Source organism: Biomphalaria glabrata, chromosome 16 (assembly GCF_947242115.1).
Source record: "Biomphalaria glabrata chromosome 16, xgBioGlab47.1, whole genome shotgun sequence".
Lineage (NCBI taxonomy): Eukaryota > Metazoa > Mollusca > Gastropoda > Planorbidae > Biomphalaria > Biomphalaria glabrata.
The window spans coordinates 14964700-14990890 of NC_074726.1; the positions used below are offsets into that span (position 1 = coordinate 14964700).

Here is a 26191-nt window from a genome sequence, read left to right on the forward strand (position 1 = left end):
CAACATAACAATGAGAACGATGAAGAAGAAGAAGAAGAAGAGAATGGGTTTGCTAGAAATAACGTGTACACATTTTTTAGGGGAGAAGGGAGTGAGAGAGGAGAGAAAGAGAGGGAGAGAAAGAGAGGGAGAGAAGACACGAAATAGATATTATCAATCAAAAACTTTTACAGAAGTTAAAATAAATATCAATATGTTTTTTTTAAAGGTTTATAAATGTATATAAAACAACTACTTTGTCGTCATCTACAATTCAATATCTAAAAAAGAACTTAAAAACTTGATCTTTTGGTTGAACTCGAGCTGTGTGACATGGCATGTTAACATTTCCAGAATTTCGCCAAAACTGAGGAGAATGTTTGCCATAATTTGTTGGTTTAGTATCAAACTCTAAACACCCAGTAATCCATTCTCTTCTAGTAATGTTGGTACTATATACCATTAGATTTGTTCCTGTTTAATCATTGCCTATTAACTTTGTAAAAAAAAAGTATATTGAAAGAAACAAATCTCTCCTTCATGAAGCCGGTGACATTTTGTAACAAAGTGATCATCTCGCTCTCAATAACTAATGTAGTAAGAAAAAAAAAATGTATACCACGCCACGATTCCACTCCCCCCCAACCCAACCGAACAAAATCATTGTTACGCCCATAAATAGATCTACTACTAAGATAAGGAAGAGTCCAGGCTTGGGAGTAATTAAGGGACAGTAGTGGATCCAATTACAGAATTAGTATTGATAGATCTATTTAGGGATAGAGTATTGATAGATCTATTTAGGGATAGAGTATTGATAGATCTAGTTAGGGATAGAGTATTGATAGATCTAGTTAGGGATAGAGTATCGATAGATCTAGTTAGGGATATAATAATGATAGATCTAGTTAGGGATATAGTATTGATAGATCCAGTCAGGGATATAGTATTGATAGATCTAGTCAGGGATATAGTATTGATAGATCTAGTTAGGGATATAGTATTGATAGATCTAGTCAGGGATATAGTATTGATAGATCTAGTTAGGGATAGAGTATTGATAGATCTAGTTAGGGATATAGTATTGATAGATCCAGTCAGGGATATAGTATTGATAGATCTAGTCAGGGATATAGTATTGATAGATCTAGTTAGGGATAGAGTATTGATAGATCTAGTTAGGGATAGAGTATCGATAGATCTAGTTAGGGATATAATAATGATAGATCTAGTTAGGGATATAGTATTGATAGATCCAGTCAGGGATATAGTATTGATAGATCTAGTCAGGGATATAGTATTGATAGATCTAGTTAGGGATAGAGTATTGATAGATCTAGTTAGGGATAGAGTATTGATAGATCTAGTTAGGGATAGAGTATTGATAGATCTAGTTAGGGATAATGTATTGATATTGTGTATTAAAAAATAGTATAAGTATTCCCTACATATTTCTATGACAACAAATGACTTCTAGCAGTCCCGCTCATGATTTCTTTACAAGACTGTGTGCACTAAGTGTTTCGGCACGTTTATTTATGTAACTCTTGACGTATAGACCACATTTAATTATAAGAGGTTTACAATTTGAAAAATTATAACGGTAAAACCAGAGTTTACATAATTAGGAAGTATTTTTTCCCCCAAAGACTTGCATAAACTGTTGAATTTATAGGAAAGTCGTTAGAGTCGCTTTTTGAAATTCGTGTCCTCCCAGGTAGGTTTCTGTCATAAATCGTGAAGCTCGTAGTATGTGTGTTTGCGTGTGTTTGTATGGGTAGGAACAAATACGACAACACTGATAAGTAAAAGCAATAGTGTTACTTTATTTGTAGCTCAACTGTTTTGTTTATGTGAACACACTTTTACTAAATATTTCTAGATCTGACCTGAGTGACTAGAAATCGAAAAGTTGCAGACATTTGTATCGTAAATTTGAAAAGAGGGAATAATTGAATGTTAAATACAATTTCTACTATTTCGAAATATTTCATTCAATTCTGATATCAATATTTCATTCAATACAGATACATATGCCTACATTAAGACAAAACTGTTGTAGTTCAGTGGTTCTCAAATGATTCTTAAAAGGAGAGATGAAGGTCACTTTGGGTATAAATTACAATGTTCCTGTGGTAAATCAGGAGGCGCGGTGGCTGAGTGGGTAAAGTGCTTGGGTTTTAAACCGAGGGTCCATGGGGTTTTTAATTTAGGAATCTTTTTGGGTAGCTCTGAGTCCAGTGTCCACCAGGCTCTAATGGGTACCCGACATTAGTTGAAGAAAAGTTAAGGCGATTGGTCGTTGTGCTGGCCACATGACACCCTCGTCAACCGTGGGCCACCAAACAGATTCATATCATCTGCCTTATAGATCGCAAGGTCTGAAATGGGAACTATGGTAAATCAACATGACGGGTGGTAATGTGGTTAAGCGCCTTTCGGCGAAAACGATCATCTAACAGTGATGCCCAACATAAATCGACCTGCGGGCCATTTTAATTTCCAACACAAAAACGGAAAGGTACAAAAACGAAATGAAATAGACCTGAAACTAGTTGATAAGAAACCCGTGGATCTAGTACTTACTTAAATTAATGGGATATTATTATCTTATTTTTTGCATGAGTCAGAAAACAGCTTAATCGCTCTACTAATAATACGAGCAACAGTTTAGCTAGCTTTACCAACGACTCATTTTCTTCTCTCTTTTTCTTCAAATCTCTAGACATAGTTTAAAAATCTTCTTAATTTAATCGAATGGCGTCAAATTTGTTTTATAATGTTGTTTATATGCTATTTTTTTTAAAACACCCACACTCTATTTACGACTCAAATATGTTGGCTTATTATCATGTTCCACAAAAAAGTAAAGGTCCTTTCAGTTTTTTGGTAGATTCTACATTAAGAGTCCCATTTCATAAACGCATAAATGTTAAAGGTCATGGTACCAATCAATCGGAGAAAAATTGAGGGTAAAGAGACATTTGTCAACCATTTTTTAGGGGAACTGGGGTTAACGGATTTTCTATACTTTGTGCCGACATGTCGGCGGGCCGTATGGAACCACGTTGCGGGCCGGATCTGGCCCGCGGGCCGTATTTTGGGCATCACTGATCTAAAGCTTGAATCTTGTAGGAAAGTTCACATAGTCGTTCAATTGACTGAAATATTAAACCATTTGTACTCTCGAGTTGATTCGATTCGTTTCTGGATTGGATATTTGGAAAGAGTAAGTTTTTACACGAGTCTGTCTATAATGTTTATCTTATAGCATTATATTTCTACACTTGTTAATTGTTTTATGTATTATTGCCACTTTACTTTTAGATCCTGTCACCTGAAGTTGATCTTAAGTTAAGTGGTTTGACCAATGGTCTTACTCTTGCTAAGTGTGAATATATCTTTATGATAAACATCACTGTGGTCATTTGCTGGCCATTCGATGCCATCGTTAAATTTAGCAACATAAACTTTCTCTAAGAATAATTGAATTCCGTTTTTTTTTTAAATCTCATAAATTTTTTGTTTGTTTTAACAAAGAAAAGACATTTACAAACAATATTTAATGTAGTGATAGTCGCAGCATCCCAGATAGCGAAACAAAAAAACAGTAACTCGCATACTTTATTAGCAGGACTAAAATGTCTACATCTAAATATTTTCCTAAAGCTATTAATTTTTATTTTATTAAAATGTGTGATATTTGTGTACTTCTTCGGATAGAAGCATTTAATGTTTGTTTTTTTTTTTTTTGTAAATAATTTGGTTTAGAGTCTTGTGCAGAACTATTTATACGTCTTTTAATTCAGTGGTAGTAGGGACTTAGAAGTGACTGTTACCTGAAGTTTTGAGCGTTTTTATTACTTTTTCTTCATGAGCTAATTGCACTCATTTGAGAACCACAAAAAAAAAAAAAAATAAATGAACACACAAAATGAAAACTAATGTGCATCTCATGAAAGGCAAAGCAATCTTCAATGTCTAGAACAGTTTGAATATTAGTCTGTAATTAACTAGATATAAAACATTTAGATGAGGATATCAAAGTCAATGATCTGTTTTTTTTTTAAATTTTCCTTACACAGAAGTCAGAATACTCAAAGTTTTCACCTACAAATGTCCCTTGAAACACATTGCAGACAGTTCAGTTCTAAATAACAATATGAAGTTGATCACATAAAAGAGAATTCTATTCCTGGACCAGAGCATGTCATACAATGACCAGTCTTTATCATACCATCATGTCCAGTCTATGTCATACAATGACCAGTCTTTATCATACCATCATGTCCAGTCTATGTCATACAATGACCAGTCTTTATCATACCATCATGTCCAGTCTAATACAGAACATACAAATTCCATTGCAAACATTCAATTCATTTTATCCAATCAAATTTTGTCTAGTTCAGTGCTACGTCATTCCAAACCATGTCTGGTCTCTTTATCTACCTCACATTATGTAATATACACATCTCATACGACATTCAAATGACATATCTTACCACATATCATAAGATATAGCATACGACATAATAGATATTACTACATATTATCATACGACACGTTTGACTGATCTGATGACATATCATAGGCGGATCGTACGACATATCATTCAATACTTAGTTTTGCATTACCTGCCATTTCAAATCGTATTATGTTCCGTATATTATCCAGTCCAGTGTCCACCATTTATCATGTCTCGGTCCAGCCCTATCCATAAATGCAACTAGTCTGTTTCCCAATACTAACCCTACACTGCAGTCCAACTATTTACCTGTAGCTTGACATTAGAAACACAGTCTCGTACCCTTTGAGTATTAACTTTCCTGCCTGCCCCCACCTACCTTTTAATTGCGTCCCCTTTTTCTATTTATTTATTAATTTATATAGAGTTTCCATTTTTTTTAGCGGCCACCAAAAGTTTTGTGTGGAATGTCTGTCCAGCCGTCCGTCCCTTTAAGAACTCGTAAACTAGAAAAGATAGTGAAAATCCGATATCATATTATTTTAGACCATTCAAAGTTCTGATGCAACGGCAACTTGTTTCTTTTTTACAATCTCTTATGTAAGCATTTTTTTTTAAAGAGAAAAAGCTATTTAGTATGAATTATAAGTTAGACCTTATTTAAAACGAATAGTAATCTTGTAAACTGCAATTTCTTGAACAATTTTCATTATGAAGCGAAATTTTTTTTTTTTTTTTTTTTTTTTTTTTTTTTTTCAAAACAATTACATTAATTATAAGACTTCAGTTAGGCCAGGGGAGGCGCGGAAATTGAGCGGTAAAGCGCTTGGCTTCCGAACCGGGTGTCCCGGGCTCGTATCCTTGTGAAGACTGGGATTTTCAACTTCGAAATCCTTAGGCGCCTCTGAGTCCACCCAGCTCTAATGGGTACCTGACATTAGTTTGGGAAAAGTAAAGGCGGTTGGTCGTTGTGCTGGCTACATGACACCCTCGTTAACCGTAGGCCACAAAAACATATAAACTTTACATCATCTGCCCTATAGACCATAAGGTCTGAAACGGGAACTAGTTAGGCCAGGTTCACATCTAACTTTACATTCACTTTTACCTATCCTTTGTTGTGGTGGACCGTTGGGGCACTACACAAGATCTGTCAACCTTCTTTCTTCATTCTTATCTCTCATTTGTCTTTGATATAATTTCATTTGGATGTTCTTTCTGAAAATATTGAAGCCTGCCTGGGTGGACCACTTCGGGGGCCAACTTTGAGTTTCCACAGAAACTGTCTTTGTAACCTTGTTTTTTTTTTTCCGAAATGTTTTTTTTCTTGAGGATTTGAATAAGAGATTGACCCTTTACAATACAATTAGATCAATAGGTATTCATTATAAAGACATCAGTTAGGCAAGGTTCACATCTAACTTCACATTTACTTTCACCTATCCTTTGGTCTGCGGACCGCTGGGGCACAACACAAGATCTTTCTTCATTCTTCTCTGTCATTTGTCTTTGATAAAATTTCTTTCTGAAAATATTGAAACCTGCCTTTTTACCTTTTTCACCACTACGGGTGCCGATTTTGAGTTTGTGTTTCCACACAAACTGTCTTTGTAACCTTGTTTTCCAATGTCATTTTTGGAACTAGAAAAGAAAGATAAGCTTCTTTAGAGATCTTCTTAGTCATCTAAGTTGTCCAGATTTAATTATGAACTCTGACTTTTCAAGTGAATAATTACATCCCCCCCCCCCAAAAAAAAAAAACCACAACAACATTAAAACTATGTTCCCTTTAAATCTAAGACTTCTATACTGTGTCACAAAACGTCACGGCCGGTTTTAAAATACCAGAAAATATGGTAATCAATATCATCAGAGCTTCCCTTATAGTTGTACTTTGTCTCCTAAACAGCCGGTTTCATAGACTGGTAACTCTGACACCAAACAATGTCATTTTCAAGATTTTACTTTCAATAGCCATTCCACTCTATTATCAGTGGCGTAGCTAGGAATTTTCCATCACTTGGGGGGGGGGGTTAACCTCTTTGTGGGCCCCTGCATTTTGCGTAATATTTAATATGTAAAAAGCACTCATTTGGGGGACCTCATCAAGTGGGGGCCCGTGAGATTTTCAAATTCCCCACCCCCTCCCCCACCCTAGCTACGCCACAGTCTATTACAGACAACTACAGTAAACGTCTAATGCATAGCTAATAGGACATGCTCTATGTAAATTATATTTGGACAATGTCAAGTCATAATACAGCCCACGCAGTCAGTACCGGTAACAAACTTGTCATGGAGCATACAAAGACATTGTGTAGTTCTGATAAAAGTTTGATGTCTTGGAAGTATGTCAAGGTCTAACTGACACATTTCATTCAACATCAATCTCACAGAACGTCTGAAAGTGGTGCAATGTGAATTGACACTTGGTTGAAGTGTAAATTCGACCTGTTGGTACAGTTTAATCTCACTTCGTAACTAGATATACATTTATTTTCCGATTCTAGTCCTGGAATCTTTGTCGTTAAGACAAAATATTGGCGGTAAAACACTCGAATTTTCAAAGTGGCTGCCTTGTCGTGTGGTATGCGCGCTGGGCTGACGTCATGATAGTACCCTGTTAGGATTAGGATGTAAGGCATGTAACAATCTACTCTTCAATTCTAAAGGAACAGCCGCGAAACATTTAAAGCAAACACGAAACAACCAAGAAAGATAAATCTTATCAACACAATGATGTCGATTATATTTGTTTTGATATATTTCACGGATATAAAAATGATCGCAATGCAAGCATACAAAAGTTTGCAGCGGAAGTTTTATGAGGAATATTATTAAACGTCTTGTCATCACACGTCAAGCCAACTAGAAACTAGCGAAAACAATCTGAAACCATAGCAAGTTGAAATATCTGGAAGCTTAAATACTACTAAAGGTATAAAAAGGGAAAACAGAAGAGTGTCGGGGTTGATAAGGGTAACTCATGGGGAAATGCATATTGTTTTTTTTCAAATTAGCCTATGTGCCTATTCCACTACCGACAATTAAAACTGAAGTTAATTTATCATCGCTTGGGATCCAGAATATTATCTGAATAAGAACCTGCATCACATGAAAGTAAACATACAAGTCGATTATTTCTTCCTGCAGATCGTTGAGTATTGTCTTCCAAAAAGTATGTGCTCGGAACTTAAAATTGATCAGACATTTTTCTCGGTATGCGCAAACTATAATCAATGCAAGCAACAAAGAATAAATAAAATTACGCATTACAATTATTATATTCCAGTTATTAAATAAATACTGTTTTAAAAATCCATTTATATCTTGAGGTAGATGAAATGATCAAAAAAAATTAACTTTTTCTTTTTGTCAAAAATCCAATAGAGAGTGATGTCTTGTCTAAACAACAAACCATTCTAAATATAGCTACAGTTGCCTAAGAAAACTTTTTTTTTAGTTGCAAATAACTTTCTTTTATTTTATTTCCCGGTCAATAAAATCTTGTTTCGAAATTATGAATTGTGGGAAACGTGACGTTATTACTAATGCCGTTATTAAAATCGTTTCTCTGTCATGCTCAAGTCAATGTCCCCCAGACGAAGTGTCAAGGCCGTATCGCAGTGAGTACTCGATAAAGTCTGAATTAGGAAAACGTCTATTGATGGATAGAGTTGATTCTCCTGTTCAACAGCAGTTGGTGTTTGCTGACCATCTGGTGTATCTTGTCTACGCACATCCTGTCTGTTCTGCCCACACACATTCTGTCTGTTCTGCCCACACAGTTCTTTAGGATGGACTTGAAAGTTGTCTAAGCTACTCTCGCTTTCCTCCCCTTGGAGATCGCTTCGGGAATCGATACTTTGGTTCCCACACGATTCCCAATACTCGTTGTTAAGGGAGCCGCCATATTGCTCGCTGTTGTCATAAGAAAATACACTTCCTGTCAAAACAAAAGAACCAAATGATTTTGATGTAACGGAAATATTAAACTCAAAAACCAGAACTAAAATGAATATTAAGAAAAGAAAAAAAGAAGAATAAAATTACATTTAAATTGACTAAAATAGCAAAAATGTTGAAAGACAGACAGTTACTTCTAGAAAATAAAAATATAAATATACTCTCTAACTTTTTTTTTCCATTTAAGCTTAATTCATCTCCTAATTTAAAAAAAAAGCAAACTTACAAAAAAAAAAAAAAACGACATTTGTACACATTTTTTATTCCCATCCATTTTTTTTTTTTTTGAAAGACATTGAAGTGTACTTACCTGTATAAATAGCTCGACTGTCATCAAAGATTGTCACCAGAGTTTAAAGGGAGTGAAGAGAAGAACTTCAAAGAACAAGTGAAGCAGACGTGACCAGTTGAGCGATAGAGAAATAGATCTACTCTCAAGTGTCCTATGCAGGCGTCCTTCACCCCTAGCTGGATCTACTGGAGCTTGCTAGTCGGAAATAATGGCAGCCACACAAGAAAGAAAGCACCAGGAAATTCCCGTGTTAGTTGAACAGTAGGTCAGAGGTCAGAGAAAGCTAGGAAGTGACTATATCCTAAATATAGATTTAAACGCAAGCAACTCATAAAACATGTAAGTAGTCAAAGTCATATTACAGAATTTTATTTTGAAAAAAAAAAGTGTTTTGGTACATTTGGTTATCAAAGAAATGATGTATTCCAAAGTAGAGTCTCACCCATTGATCTAAAGGTAACATGCCAAAGTGTGTAAGAAATACATTTTTTTAAAATCAAATCCAGACTTAATAGATGGGCTTCTCTTTTGGTGTGTTATGTTTCGGGTTAAATGAGGATTGGGGGCTTTATATAAATGTCACAGGTCTGTACGACGTGGCAACAAGCTATTGGTTTAAACTGCCCACAGGTTGTGACGTTGCAGGTCAGTGTTCGGGCCATCTATAACGAACTCACAGTGCTCCCACAGACTCACCCCCCCTCCCCAAAACCAAGCTGCAAGGAAGACTGATCGTATCTTATCAATTCATAAGAATGAATAAGTTGAAGTCATAATCTATGTATATATAATTCTCTTCTTCGCTCAAGAGTTTGGAAAAGAAGAAGACGTAAAGGAAAGATCACTCTTTTATTTCTGCGGATAGAGTTATCCCATGAACTTTACGAGCCTTGCGTGTAGCGAAGTGATACAGTGTATCATAAAAATTTTATTTCATACATAGATCACGCTCAATAGCAACAATTAACAAATGATTCAATCTATCTACGAGAATTGTTGAATTAAAGTAATTCTTCATTAGTTTGAGACGCGAGAAGCTTCTTTCACCAGATTACACAATTACGGGATAATGCCTTTTTTTTTTTTTGTCGCCCGTAGAATTGACATTTTCCTTATTGAATGACACCCCAAAATGACAATTTTTCTCTATATATTTCAGGAGATTCGTATGAGTTTTCTAAAGATCTTAATAATTTCCGGATATTTCCAGGACTTGTTCGTATATTTTGCAATTTCAGATTTTCAGGAGCTCCTGGTAAATTGACAGGAGGCCGCGGGAAATCTGTTATAAGTAATACAATGGTTTAATTTAATAATTTATACATCTAGAATTAGCGCGGGTCCTATGAAAGTGCGGAGCCCACTGCGGTCGCATATGTGCGGAGCCCACTACGGTCACCTAAGGCCGGCCCTGCAAAATAGCGGCGTATGCTTCGCCGCCGGTCGACTAGTGTCGAAATAATATCCGATTGTACAACAAACTCCGAACATCCCCTGATACTTACAAACGATCAAAGTTTAGATCTAGAAATGTGTGAACAACCGAGCAAAAGGAAGAGAAAAAAAAACTATTTTTCTTAATTCTCTCCCCCCGCCTCTTTTTTTTTACGAGCTCATATTATGTATGTTTTAGTAGAAGCCAAAAGCATCTAACATGATGCCAGACTGGCTCGCTAAAAAGATAATATTTCACTAAACAAATTGTTGTTAATTACAAGTAACAAGCGTTACGTTTGTTATCTAGATAAATGATAAGCTCATTATTGATCGATAGTCAATCTATTAGACCCCTAAACATCTACTCATGTATTCATATAAACAAAATGAATAAGACGTCTAAGCAGCTATACAAGGGCTGTGTATATTTTATTTCATGAACTCGTACATGTCTCCCAAGTAGAATCATAAACTCTGCTAGATCTCTTTAGATTGAACGAAGTTGCATGTGCTCTGTACCAGTGAATGTAATCTAGAAAACTTTGTTCCCAGATCGACCAAAACAAAAAAATGATTGAAATAAATTACTGCTCACAAAATGAGAAGATAAAGAAAAAAACAAAATCATGAACAAACCAGGGGGTGGGGGGTGGGAAGGGAGATAAAACAGAGGAAAAGTTCATCTTTCAGACTTAATGAGAAATATTCATGTACAAACAAAAAGAATGAGATTCGTTGAACAGCGCGGCATCCTTTGATACAGCTTTGATGTAGTGAAGATTATCTTGAGGAATCTAAACTTTAATGTTCAATTACCTCCAAAAATAATCTTTTTTAAAAAAAATAACGTTTTCTTGGACGCGAGTATCCGCTTTGAAGAAAAGAAAATAGAAGGGTCGTGGGTGGGGGTGCAGCGAACTCAGGCCTCACCAGCTCTAACGGTTACCTAACATTAGCTGGCGACTATAAAAAGCCGGTGAATATTCTGACCACAAGACAATCTACTTAATCGTCGGCCTTAGAAACAAGCAAAGAAAACCTCGCATGTAAAAATGTTACAATAAAACCTCGCATGTAAAAATGTTAAAATAAAACCTCGCATGTAAAAATGTTACAATAAAACCTCGCATGTAAAAATGTTACAATAAAACCTCGCATGTAAAAATGTTAAAATAAAAAAAAAAACTCTCTCCTGATAGTACGATATGTATACGAGGTGTCCTACATTGTTCATTCAGGCCGGTGAGAGGGAACTCCCTAACCCTAACCCTAACCCTAGTGGCCTTAGAATTCCAAGTGCAGTAGCGCAACTCGACCTGACAGTTTCAAATTGTATTACATAGTCAGTTGTAGTATTTAGTTTTAGTTTAGTTGGTAGGAGTAATCTTTGATTGTCTCATTTAGTAATCAACCTGTTCCGTGCTGGAAGAACGGAATAATGTAAACTGGAATATAAGTGTTCTCGTTATAATTGTGTCTTTTAATAAAGTAAAGTTTTTTATACTTAAAAGCTAGGGTTTAATGTTGATGTCTTATTGGTTTTACTTTTAACGCATAATGGTTTTACGTAACCTAAGCTCAATCTTGTTGTTCTATCATAATCACTGATTTCTGCATCTCAGAATGAAGGAAATCGATTTAAGGATGGGCCGAGGTCACAGTGCTCCCACAGACCCCCCCCCCCAAGCTGCAAGGAAAGAACACTGAGTTCTATAAATTCGTAAGAATGAATAACTTCGAGTAATAGTTACTATGGGTGTAAGTTTTTTTCTGAGTAGATCATTTTCAAAAAATACCTACTCTAAAACTAGTTATAAATTAAAGGACAATTCTTAACTTCTTAGTTACAGACGTTTCCAGAAAACAAAATGACTGCTATTATCATTACCATTTAGTTGTATGTTTTGTTTAATTAGATTTTTTAAAATTTTCTTGAAATAAATTGTATTTTTTAGCGGCGAAAGGAGCTATTTATTACATTCTGAAAGCGAACCGTTTTGTTTCTGAAATTAATTTTTTTCCCCATACATTACAAGCCTTTTTTTTTTACTACTACAAGTACAAATCAGGAGTGACTCTATTATAAATGCGAGATGATTATCTAACACATTTGTATACGTTTTTTTTTTTTTGTGCATATGGTTTGTCGTTTGTCAAGAATAAACTAATTATAAACATACGTATTAGTAATTTGTGAGTTTTCTGTTGTGAGATGTTTCTAATAATTTACAGACTACGTTTATGTTTAGTTTAAATTAGAAAGAATGCATTTAATATGCATATAACAGTGAACATTTTTAAAACAAGATTTCATTGGTTGCGTTTAGTGTTATCTATACTATAAAGTAGCGCACGAAACTACGCATGTATGTGACGAATAGACATCAAAACCGCTTGACCAATCTTGATAAAACTTGGCAGAAATGTTCCTTGTGTACTAACTTAGACCGTAGTGTATGTATTGTAGCCCTAAAAGAAACTTAAGACCCTAAAAAAAATATAGTTGTCCGACTCTATTACAGCTATAGTATTTCATGGATCTAGGCCATGGTTAACAATGTTGACAAGAGAAAAGATCGCAAGGATTTAGACCTAGATCTAATTTTTAGAAATACACTTTGCGCAGATAGTTTTTTACTTTGACACATGAAAATACAAAAGAAGATCCATTGATTTCATTACATAATAAAATTAACCTTCAATTTTGTGTTTCTAAAGCATTTTTTACATAAATTAGTTTCTTATATCTGTGACTACAGATTTCCTGACGAACATTCTTTCATTAGACAATACCGTAATGTTTCTTTCCATCCCTAGATCTAAAACTCTAATTCCTCTCTAGGATGATAAAACTTCTCTTCGCACAGATAGTTTTATACTTTAACACATGAACATACTAAATATAGTCCATTCATTTCATATTTTGATCAAATTAACATTCAAATTTGGTTTTCTAAAGCATTTTTAATAGACTACATTCGTTTACGAAAGCTGCGAAGCCGAGTTGAGATAGGCCTAGATTCTAGATTCATTCATGAATCGCGTACTAAAAATTATTTCGTTTAATTGTTTACTTTATAATCCCATTCATTTAACAAAGCTATCGCTCTTTTCGTTTTTAATAGATATTAATGTATCGGCTCCGGGTAAACCCATTTTCGCAAAACTAATTTTATTTTCGTAGCGAAAGAGAAAAAAACTTGAAAGGATCATTAGCTAAGTTTAACATACATCTAAATCCAATCCACTACATTAGTAAACACACACTTAGACCCGCAGGCCGCGGGTAATGCCAGGCTAGTTTCTTATAAATAAACAAACTGTACCATTAACTTGACCAACGGGAAGGACCTCTTCTGGTAGCGTGATTACCAAAGTTAATATTCACCAACACCATCAATTAAATGATCATTTAAACACATCTATTAGGTCATCCTAGAGAGGAATTAGAGTTTTAGATCTAGGGATGGAAAGAAACATTACGGTATTGTCTAATGGGAGAATGTTCGTCAGGAAATCTGTAGTCACAGATATAAGAAACTAATTTATGTAAAAAATGCTTGGCTTAGGATGGCTGCCTGGTCGTGCGGTTTGCGCGCTGGACTGTCGTGCGGATTTATCGACGGTCGAGGGTTCAAACCCTGCCCGCTCCCATCCCCCGTCGTCCTGCGGGAGGTTTGGACTAGGAAGTAAACTATCTTCAACTCTGAAGGAACATCCGAATTATGTAAAACAAACATCAGTTGTTTTTTTTAAATATTTACGAGTATTATTACTTCATACCTATTTGCTGACAATATTGAAACCTGCTATTTTACTTGCACAGCTCACAGATAATCCTGTTCTGGGCCCACATCAAAGATAGTGTTAACACACACTCTCTTTGTAATCTTGTTTAAAATGAATACATAACTGCACATCATTCTTGGAGTTTCGTGATAGCTTCCCACTTCTTATAAAACTTCGTATTTTAGAGAGTCACCTGTTTATTTTTTTAATAGGGTTTGTTGGACTAGTCCGTTTCGTTTCTTTGATTAAAAAGTATTGGGCCGGAAGTCGCTTTTTTCCCTATACATCTTTATATTTTTCAGTTCTCTCTTCCAATTAAACTGACATTATTATGCTATAATTTTAAGTGTACCTGATAGAGAAAAAATTCTGCACAAAAATACGGGTAGTTGGGGTATAACCCGATAGAGGCTATAAAAAGAAATGACCTGAAACTAGCTCGTGAAACTACACATTTACAGTACTTTATTTGATGAGTATTTTACCCAAGATCTGTGTTGTTTTTTTAGGACTAGCTTATTTCATGTACCCGGCATTTTCCGATACACAATTTCATACACAAAATAATTGTTAAAAAATTGTAGTGATTTTAAACTTTAAATGATTACTTAAAAAGGTGTTACTCTAATCAATGTTGAATATTATTTTGTTATGAATGTCACTGTTTATTTTGTGTCTGTTCTAGTTTCTTAAATTTTTCTTGAGTAAAGGGGTCGTTTTTCTTCTAATGGGTATACCTGATTTCTCCAAGCAGCCTTTGTAAAATATTGGTCCTAAATAATGCTATGTTTATAAACGAAAAATCGCATGGCTGCATTATGATGAATGTACGTGTTAGTTCAATATATTTTATATTACTAGGTAACTATAAATAACCGCATAAATAGACGTAAGTTTAATTTTTTTTTTCTGTTAGATAAAGTCAAATGGCAAATTTTTGTTTATATCCTAATTCTAAAAAGGAATAATAATAGAATTATACAGTAAAAATAATCACTAAGTTTTAATAGTTTTGAAAGTCTAACTGAGTTTGTGTTTTTGCAGATGTACACAAGCTACACTATGAGTCAGTCCATCTCTTCTAATTGTTTAGAAATGAGTGTAAAAATGTAGGCTTCGATATTTTTAGCCTGAATTTAAGAAGTTACAAACTTCAAACAACTAATATATTGCCTCTTCCATAAAACTTTGTACTTAAAAAATAAATTTATCCAATGCTCGAAATCCTGTTGTATACTTAGGCCCTATTTAAATCGATCCGGTATCAATGTATTAAGTAGCAATAATCCTGCAAAAAAAAAAAAAAAATTAAATGAAAGAAGATTGAGATATACATATATTTTTGTGACGGTACGCACCGGTACGGGGTATCGGCACCTTTTTTCAATGTCGGGGAAAATGATTACTTTTCTTGTAATTCAACGTTAATTGTTAATTTATTATTAGTTGAAAGTTAGGCAATCTATTACTGAGTACCGGAGCCTCTTTTTTATTTTTACAAAAAAAAAAAAGGACTTTATATACTTTCAGCATTAAAACACCTCTATGTGAACTTCTCAATCATCTAGAGTCTTAGACAGTCATTATTTTAGACTAGATTTAAGTAGAGTCTAGACCTAGATTTAGTAGGCCTATTATTATGAAAAAAAAAAATAATCAGTCATTATAGACATCATTCGCAATTTTATTATTAGGTCTAGGCATTGAAAAGTAAATCTATTAATAAACTATAATAGATCTAAGTCTAAGTACTAACTTATCAAATAAGTCATTATAAGTAGAAGTATTACAATGAATATTGTATAGATCTAGATTGACTAGACTATAGATAGATCTCTAGTTTAGTAGATTGAAGTATAGAGTATAGTAAACGTAGGCCTATTACAGTATTATTAGATCTATGTCTTATTTCTATATCTAATAATTAAAAAAACTTTAGTCTTTATTAATATCTAGACTTTTTTCTAATAAAAACTGACTATACATAGCATAGGCTAGACTCGGCAATCTAGTCTCAAGATATAATCTATACTATTACTAGATCTATTCGATTTTTATATATAGATCTAGACTAGAATTAGATTATAGATCTAAATATACTAATGGAGAGATGATATTTGGTGTTAGCTAATAGCGTTGCACAAGAAACAAACCTGGGTTTTTCTAAACTCTAATACTTGGTATGTAAAAGTAAAACAGCACCTACCTAAATAAATCGTAACTAGCAATCAAAAACCTATATTTATTGTAGTATATATAGGTCTGTGGTTGTATTTTATATAGCCTTCGTAACTTCTTCTATAGAGAAATGACTTTTGTAATTTCTTTTACTGAAAATTGGGCTATTCGCGTCTGACACATATATAATTTTTATGTTCAGCAACAAACCCTATTAAATTCCTTTAGATTTTGTTTCTTTAGTTTATAAATGTTCGTTTTTTTTTGTTTTGTTTTGTTTTCTTTTTTTTCTTCGACGTAGACTACTAGTGGAGGTTACTAAAACTGTCCCTTCAAGGAATCTTGTCATTACAGCTCTAGGTTTGGAGTTAAAACTATTTATTTTGTTTAGTTTCTTTGCTCTATTGAAAAATTCTACTTTACAAAACACATTGTTTCAACTTTTAAAAAAAATTCAAATTTTTTTGTAGTTTGTAGTCCAGTTATGATGCAATATATATATATATATAAGTTTATGATCTAGATCTAAACATTAAATTATGTGTAACATAGGTTAGGGTTGAAAAACAAACTTTACTTCTTATAGCAACTTTACAAAACAACGTCTTGTTTCAACTTTTTAAAACGTTTTTTTTCTTCACATTTTTTGTAGTGCTAAAAGATCTCCATGTCTAGTTTAGATATAATATATATATATATATATATAGATCTGTGAGCTTGATATGAAATACAATGTGTTCGTGTGGTGGCGTCTATGGAGACAGTCAAGTTTTAGTTCATTGAGAAGTTATTTCTGTAACAACAGCGACGACATCGATTCCCGTCAGTACCGGATGAACGACTCGTGAAAACTCATTGTTGGCCTTTGTTCAGTTGTCTCGCTGGACTTAGTTGTAACCTACGTCTAAACAGAGTCAACACTCGAGTTAAGACACAGCGAAAAGGTTACCAACAGTTCTTAGTGGAATCTTTTAAATGTGACATTTTAGTTCACTATATTATACTTCGTTTAAATTTAGTTGTCAGATGCAATTTATTTAGCATCTCTGATGTACTGTGTCATAGTCGTCAAGTGCTAGTCATTATCTTCCTTTTTGCACATACCTATTTTCAATTACTTATAGGCTATTTGCTGATCTAATGAATGATATTGAGTATTTTAATACAAGTCTTTTGTGATTATGATATTGACATAGTCATTGTTCAAAAGTAAGCAATGTTTTTGTACAGACTTTTCACTTTAAAAATGTTCTTGTACTCTCAATGGTTGAATTTTTAAACATTAAATTTCTTCATTTATAAAAGGTTCGTTCGTTGTTCATGCGTAATGCCCCGCTATCGGACATGATCTAAAGGAATGCTCAGTTGAAGTGTCATATGGGACACCATTGCTGATAGAGCCAGCGCCTAGGTGACACCATTGCTGATAGAACCAGCGCCTAGGTGACACCATTGCTGATAGAGCCAGCGCCTAGGTGACACCATTGCTGATAGAGCCAGCGCCTAGGTGATACCATTGCTGATAGAGCCAGCGCCTAGGTGACACCATTGCTGATAGAGCTAGCGCCTAGGTGACACCATTGCTGATAGAGCCAGCGCCTAGGTGACACCATTGCTGATAGAGCCAGCGCCTAGGTGACACCATTGCTGATAGAGCTAGCGCATAGGGGACTGTCATACAAGTAGGTCACGTCGTTTAATAGTATTTTGAAGAAAAAAACAAGTTTGTTTAAAATGCCATTTGATCAGCAATTGTTATATTTTTTTAATGACATATTATCCATAAAGTTTTGTTTTAGCCATAGTATTTATGTTTTGCTAGATGTTATTAATACGTTGGTATTTTTGTCTACCAGTTAAAAGTGCATTAGGCCTACGTTCGAACGTAGCACAAGTTATTTTGAGGTTTTAGTTTTTCTAAACAAAATGTTCTTTTTACGTTTCTCTCTCAGTGAATTCAGTTTTAGAGTTGAACAGCAGAATGGTAAGACGAATTCCTGTTCAAATGTATCAGTAGAGTGGCGTATGTGTGTGATAGTGTTGGCCTTCTTATCATTACTCTACTACATTTTTCTTATGTATATAGAATAGGTTAGGTAGATAGTAAATATTAATTCATTGTCAATAAATAAATAAATAAAAAGCAATCAATATTACAATGCAAGCTGATTGTGTATGGATTTATCCATGAAGAGGGATTTTGTATGGATCTATCCCTGAAGAGGGATTGTGTATGGATTTATCCCTGAAGAGTGATTTTGTATGGATATATCCCTGAAGAGTGATTTTGTATGGATCTATCCCTGAAGAGGGATTGTGTATGAATTTATCCCTGAAGAGTGATTTTGTATGGATCTATCCCTGAAGAGGGATTGTGTATGGATCTATCAAAGACTTGTTTCTTCCAATATAAAGCGTGATACACTTGACAGACATTAAGATCGTGTCAGAATCAAATTACTTTGAACTTTGTCATTTATAAGTCGTCTGCTGATTCACGCAGCTATATGTAAGAATGTGTGGAGTAACTACTTCATCCCAATCATTGGAAAGAGAAAAGAGTCACAACATACACATTTCTACAGCATACACATCCCTACAACATACACATCTCTACAACACAATGTGATGAGTTAACAAAGTGTTTGAATGGTAATACAAATAAATATGTTTTATTTCTGTATCACAACAAAACAGAATCACAAAATGGCTAAAAAAAAAACATTAAAAAGATTTGGAAAAAAAAATGGATTGTCAAAAATTCTACAATCAGACAGAATGAATTCATTCAACACTATGTACACAATAAAATCTGAGAGAAACATAACTACAACAATGCGATGGAAGAAATATATCCTATATAAACAACTGTCCCTTACTTTGTAACAGATTAGTGAAGTCATTAAGTTTCCATCATTCTATGAAGACTTTTGAAATATATATCAAAATAAAAAATAATAATAATAATATACTTCATCAATTCGTTTAAAATAGATAGTGTTGGAAATAAATGAGCTAAAACAAGAAACTATATCAAGTTATAATAGAGCTAAAGATGATCTATGGTGGGGGATTAGGATGAAAACATTCAAGTGGTTTCAAGGTGATGATGACGTCTCCAAATAGTCAGGAAGACAACACATGAGTTAATAATAGCACCAACATGGGAGGCGTACAGCGGGGTTTCCCGGTATTCAAGTTTGTTGTTTCTTAAAGAAGAAACCGAACAATACAATAGTTTGACTATTTCAAGTTTCTTGCTTATGAAGTATTTTTCAACGACATCTTAAGGGGACATAAGATGACCAAGTGGTCACGCTAATTGAGTTAGAGGGAATTTATCGTCTAAACATTATATGGCTCACAGGTGGTACATTTCAAACAGTTCTACTAATGACGTAACTTGGCTAATAATAGTACATTTAATACAAAGTCTTTTTTTTTCCCACCAAAAAGTAAGGGAAATAATCTCCTAGTGTTTTCCAGCAGTCGTCAGGTTTACATCTGTCCACATCCGGATGTTTCCAGGCCGTCAGGAAATTTGGCGGGAATAACTTTATCTATCCAGGCATCCGTGATGTCATGCGTGGGCTGTATGTGAAGGAGGGAAATAGCAGACGTCAGTAAATTGAAATCATGCCAAAGAAAACAAAACAACTAAAGTAAATAGATCTCTAAAAGAAGAAAACCAATCCATAAACATTTATAAAGAAAAATATAATCCTAGAATTGATTCAGCATTGCAGTATGAGTTAATACAACAACATTTCTTCTAAGTTACAATGTTTGAAATGATCTAAAGTCTACTATTAGAGCAAAGTAAACTATCTACACAATCAGAATTAAAATACAACAAAAAAAAAAACCCAAAAAAACATGAAGTCAGAGTTGTGTTAGTGTGTATAAAAAAAAATGGCTAGAAAATAGAAAGCTACGAGCCGTAGAGATATCCCATTAACTAACTCAAACTAAATCTAAGTTTGAAACAATAAGTGAAACAATAAACTACAAGCCCTAGGAGAACACTGTCAAGAAATTCATTTCGTATAGTTGAACATCGTAAAATGATCGTATATAACTTTTTTAATGTTAATTTTGACACTGACGAAGGCATCAAAATGAAATGGAATTCATTCAAAACTAACAAGTGGAAGTCAAGTATTGGTGAACAAAAAAATCACTTTCACTGACTAATCTACTTCGAATAAACTGCTTCATCTAAAAATAGATCTCATTCTAAGCAATTGCTCTAAGTAAAAGCCAGAAAGCTTTAAAAAAACAACAACAAATCTAAAGCACTAAAATAGTTGTAGGAAAGTGAGGAGAAGAAGAGAAAATTGTGATGAGTGCCGACAGATGTGATGCACAGGGTTAGAGCTCAGTGCAGTGCAAAAGTTGGAAGCAGGCAAGGAAATAAGATTTAGGAAAGAAAAATGTCATTGAACTAAGTCAATGGACAAGCAAGAGGAAAACAAAGTCACAACACATGTATGTTTCTACCAAGTGTACGTGTACTAGTGTACATGATTTGAATTCACAACACGTGTGTGTTTCTACCAAGTGTACGTGTGCTAGTGTACATGGTTTGAATTCACAACACGTGTGTGTTTCTACCAAGTGTACGTGTGCTAGTGTACATGATTTGAATTCACAACACATGTGTGTTTCTACCAAGTGTACGTGTGCTAGTGTACATGATTTGAATTCACAACACGTGTGTGTTTCTACCAAGTGTACGTGTGCTAGTGTGCATGATTTGAATTCACAACACGTGTGTGTTTCTACCAAGTGTACGTGTGCTAGTGTACATAATTTGAATTCACAACACGTGTGTGTTTCTACCAAGTGTACGTGTGCTAGTGTACATGATTTGAATTCACAACACGTGTGTGTTTCTACCAAGTGTACGTGTGCTAGTGTACATGATTTGAATTCACAACACGTGTGTGTTTCTACCAAGTGTACGTGTGCTAGTGTACATGATTTGAATTCACAACACGTGTGTGTTTCTACCAAGTGTACGTGTGCTAGTGTACATGATTTGAATTCACAACACGTGTGTGTTTCTACCAAGTGTGCTAGTGTACATGATTTGAATTCACAACACGTGTGTGTTTCTACCAAGTGTACGTGTGCTAGTGTGCATGATTTGAATTCACAACACGTGTGTGTTTCTACCAAGTGTACGTGTGCTAGTGTACATGATTTGAATTCACAACACGTGTGTGTTTCTACCAAGTGTACGTGTGCTAGTGTGCATGATTTGAATTCACATCACGTGTGTGTTTCTACCAAGTGTGCTAGTGTACATGATTTGAATTCACAACACGTGTGTGTTTCTACCAAGTGTGCTAGTGTACATGATTTGAATTCACAACACGTGTGTGTTTCTACCAAGTGTACGTGTACTAGTGTACATGATTTGAATTCACAACACATGTGTGTTTCTACCAAGTGTACGTGTACTAGTGTACATGATTTGAATTCACAACACATGTGTGTTTCTACCAAGTGTACGTGTACTAGTGTACATGATTTGAATTCACAACACGTGTGTGCTTCTACCAAGTGTACGTGTACTAGTGTACATGATTTGAATTCACAACACATGTGTGTTTCTACCAAGTGTACGTGTACTAGTGTACATGATTTGAATTCACAACACGTGTGTGTTTCTACCAAGTGTGCTAGTGTACATGATTTGAATTCACAACACGTGTGTGTTTCTACCAAGTGTACGTGTACTAGTGTACATGATTTGAATTCACAACACGTGTGTGCTTCTACCAAGAGTACATGTACTAGTGTACATGATTTGAATTCACAACACGTGTGTGCTTCTACCAAGTGTACGTGTACTAGTGTACATGATTTGAATTCACAACACATGTGTGTTTCTACCAAGTGTACGTGTGCTAGTGTGCATGATTTGAATTCACATCACGTGTGTGTTTCTACCAAGTGTGCTAGTGTACATGATTTGAATTCACAACACGTGTGTGTTTCTACCAAGTGTGCTAGTGTAAATGATTTGAATTCACAACACGTGTGTGTTTCTACCAAGTGTACGTGTACTAGTGTACATGATTTGAATTCACAACACATGTGTGTTTCTACCAAGTGTACGTGTACTAGTGTACATGATTTGAATTCACAACACATGTGTGTTTCTACCAAGTGTACGTGTACTAGTGTACATGATTTGAATTCACAACACGTGTGTGCTTCTACCAAGTGTACGTGTACTAGTGTACATGATTTGAATTCACAACACATGTGTGTTTCTACCAAGTGTACGTGTACTAGTGTACATGATTTGAATTCACAACACGTGTGTGTTTCTACCAAGTGTGCTAGTGTACATGATTTGAATTCACAACACGTGTGTGTTTCTACCAAGTGTACGTGTACTAGTGTACATGATTTGAATTCACAACACGTGTGTGCTTCTACCAAGAGTACATGTACTAGTGTACATGATTTGAATTCACAACACGTGTGTGCTTCTACCAAGTGTACGTGTACTAGTGTACATGATTTGAATTCACAACACGTGTGTGCTTCTACCAAGTGTACGTGTACTACTGTACATGATTTGAATTCACAACACGTGTGTGCTTCTACCAAGTGTACGTGTACTAGTGTACATGATTTGAATTCACAACACATGTGTGTTTCTACCAAGTGTACGTGTACTAGTGTACATGATTTGAATTCACAACACGTGTGTGTTTCTACCAAGTGTGCTAGTGTACATGATTTGAATTCACAACAGGTGTGTGTTTCTACAAAGTGTACGTGTGCTAGTGTGCATGATTTGAATTCACAACACGTGTGTGTTTCTACCAGGTGTGCTAGTGTACATGATTTGAATTCACAACACGTGTGTGTTTCTACCAAGTGTACGTGTACTAGTGTACATGATTTGAATTCACAACACGTGTGTGTTTCTACCAAGTGTGCTATTGTACATGATTTGAATTCACAACACGTGTGTGTTTCTACCAAGTGTACGTGTTCTAGTGTGCATGATTTGAATTCACAACACGTGTGTGTTTCTACCAAGTGTGCTAGTGTACATGATTTGAATTCACAACACGTGTGTGTTTCTACCAAGTGTGCTAGTGTACATGATTTGAATTCACAACACGTGTGTGTTTCTACCAAGTGTACGTGTGCTAGTGTGCATGATTTGAATTCACATCACGTGTGTGTTTCTACCAAGTGTGCTAGTGTACATGATTTGAATTCACAACACGTGTGTGTTTCTACCAAGTGTGCTAGTGTACATGATTTGAATTCACAACACGTGTGTGTTTCTACCAAGTGTACGTGTACTAGTGTACATGATTTGAATTCACAACACATGTGTGTTTCTACCAAGTGTACGTGTACTAGTGTACATGATTTGAATTCACAACACGTGTGTGTTTCTACCAAGTGTGCTAGTGTACATGATTTGAATTCACAACACGTGTGTGTTTCTACCAAGTGTACGTGTGCTAGTGTGCATGATTTGAATTCACAGCACGTGTGTATTTCTACCAAGTGTGTTAGTGTACATGATTTGAATTCACAACACGTGTGTGTTTCTACCAAGTGTACGTGTACTAGTGTACATGATTTGAATTCACAACACGTGTGTGCTTCTACCAAGTGTACGTGTACTAGTGTACATGATTTGAATTCACAACACGTGTGTGCTTCTACCAAGTGTACGTGTACTAGTGTACATGATTTGAATTCACAACACATGTGTGTTTCTACCAAGTGTACGTGTACTAGTGTACATGATTTGAATTCACAACACGTGTGTGTTTCTACAAAGTGTACGTGTTCTAGTGTGCATGATTTGAATTCACAACACGTGTGTGTTTCTACCAAGTGTGCTAGTGTACATGATTTGAATTCACAACACGTGTGTGTTTCTAACAAGTGTACGTGTGCTAGTGTGCATGATTTGAATTCACAACACGTGTGTGTTTCTACCAAGTGTGCTAGTGTACATGATTTGAATTCACAACACGTGTGTGTTTCTACCAAGTGTACGTGTACTAGTGTACATGATTTGAATTCACAACACGTGTGTGCTTCTACCAAGTGTACGTGTACTAGTGTACATGATTTGAATTCACAACACGTGTGTGCTTCTACCAAGTGTACGTGTACTAGTGTACATGATTTGAATTCACAACACATGTGTGTTTCTACCAAGTGTACGTGTACTAGTGTACATGATTTGAATTCACAACACGTGTGTGTTTCTACAAAGTGTACGTGTTCTAGTGTGCATGATCTGAATTCACAACACGTGTGTGTTTCTACCAAGTGTGCTAGTGTACATGATTTGAATTCACAACACGTGTGTGTTTCTACCAAGTGTACGTGTGCTAGTGTGCATGATTTGAATTCACAACACGTGTGTGTTTCTACCAAGTGTGCTAGTGTACATGATTTGAATTCACAACACGTGTGTGTTTCTACCAAGTGTGCTAGTGTACATGATTTGAATTCACAACACGTGTGTGTTTCTACCAAGTGTACGTGTACTAGTGTACATGATTTGAATTCACAACACGTGTGTGCTTCTACCAAGTGTACGTGTACTAGTGTACATGATTTGAATTCACAACACATGTGTGTTTCTACCAAGTGTACGTGTACTAGTGTACATGATTTGAATTCACAACACGTGTGTGTTTCTACCAAGTGTGCTAGTGTACATGATTTGAATTCACAACACGTGTGTGTTTCTACCAAGTGTACGTGTACTAGTGTACATGATTTGAATTCACAACACGTGTGTGCTTCTACCAAGTGTACGTGTACTAGTGTACATGATTTGAATTCACAACACGTGTGTGCTTCTACCAAGTGTACGTATACTAGTGTACATGATTTGAATTCACAACACATGTGTGTTTCTACCAAGTGTACGTGTACTAGTGTACATGATTTGAATTCACAACACGTGTGTGTTTCTACCAAGTGTACGTGTTCTAGTGTGCATGATTTGAATTCACAACACGTGTGTGTTTCTACCAAGTGTGCTAGTGTACATGATTTGAATTCACAACACGTGTGTGTTTCTACCAAGTGTGCTAGTGTACATGATTTGAATTCAATTCACGTGTGTGTTTCTACCAAGTGTACGTGTGCTAGTGTGCATGATTTGAATTCACATCACGTGTGTGTTTCTACCAAGTGTGCTAGTGTACATGATTTGAATTCACAACACGTGTGTGTTTCTACCAAGTGTGCTAGTGTACATGATTTGAATTCACAACACGTGTGTGTTTCTATCAAGTGTACGTGTACTAGTGTACATGATTTGAATTCACAACACGTGTGTGCTTCTACCAAGTGTACGTGTACTAGTGTACATGATTTGAATTCACAACACATGTGTGTTTCTACCAAGTGTACGTGTACTAGTGTACATGATTTGAATTCACAACACGTGTGTGTTTCTACCAAGTGTGCTAGTGTACATGATTTGAATTCACAACACGTGTGTGTTTCTACCAAGTGTACGTGTACTAGTGTACATGATTTGAATTCACAACACGTGTGTGCTTCTACCAAGTGTACGTGTACTAGTGTGCATGATTTGAATTCACAACACGTGTGTGCTTCTACCAAGTGTACGTGTACTAGTGTACATGATTTGAATTCACAACACATGTGTGTTTCTACCAAGTGTACGTGTACTAGTGTACATGATTTGAATTCACAACACGTGTGTGTTTCTACCAAGTGTACGTGTTCTAGTGTGCATGATTTGAATTCACAACACGTGTGTGTTTCTACCAAGTGTGCTAGTGTACATGATTTGAATTCACAACACGTGTGTGTTTCTACCAAGTGTACGTGTGCTAGTGTGCATGATTTGAATTCACAACACGTGTGTGTTTCTACCAAGTGTGCTAATGTACATGATTTGAATTCACAACACGTGTGTGTTTCTACCAAGTGTACGTGTACTAGTGTACATGATTTGAATTCACAACACGTGTGTGCTTCTACCAAGTGTACGTGTACTAGTGTACATGATTTGAATTCACAACACGTGTGTGTTTCTA

At 35.2% G+C, this 26191-nt stretch overlaps 1 protein-coding gene across 33 annotated transcripts in view; it reads right to left on the reverse strand.

The window, feature by feature from the left end:
- LOC106078342 (titin-like) overlaps nucleotides 1–26191 on the reverse strand; it is a 533611-nt gene that overhangs the window by 145513 nt on the left and 361907 nt on the right. For 5 of the 33 annotated variants that reach the window (XM_056014748.1, XM_056014745.1, XM_056014747.1 and 2 more), the window contains one exon: nucleotides 18754–19700. The exons of the other annotated variants lie outside the window; for them this stretch is intronic. In XM_056014748.1, the coding sequence (XP_055870723.1) occupies nucleotides 19690–19700 (11 nt within the window). In that variant the 3' untranslated portion in view covers nucleotides 18754–19689. Of the gene's footprint in view, nucleotides 1–18753; nucleotides 19701–26191 lie in introns of those variants that run through there. 33 annotated transcript variants of the gene reach the window in all.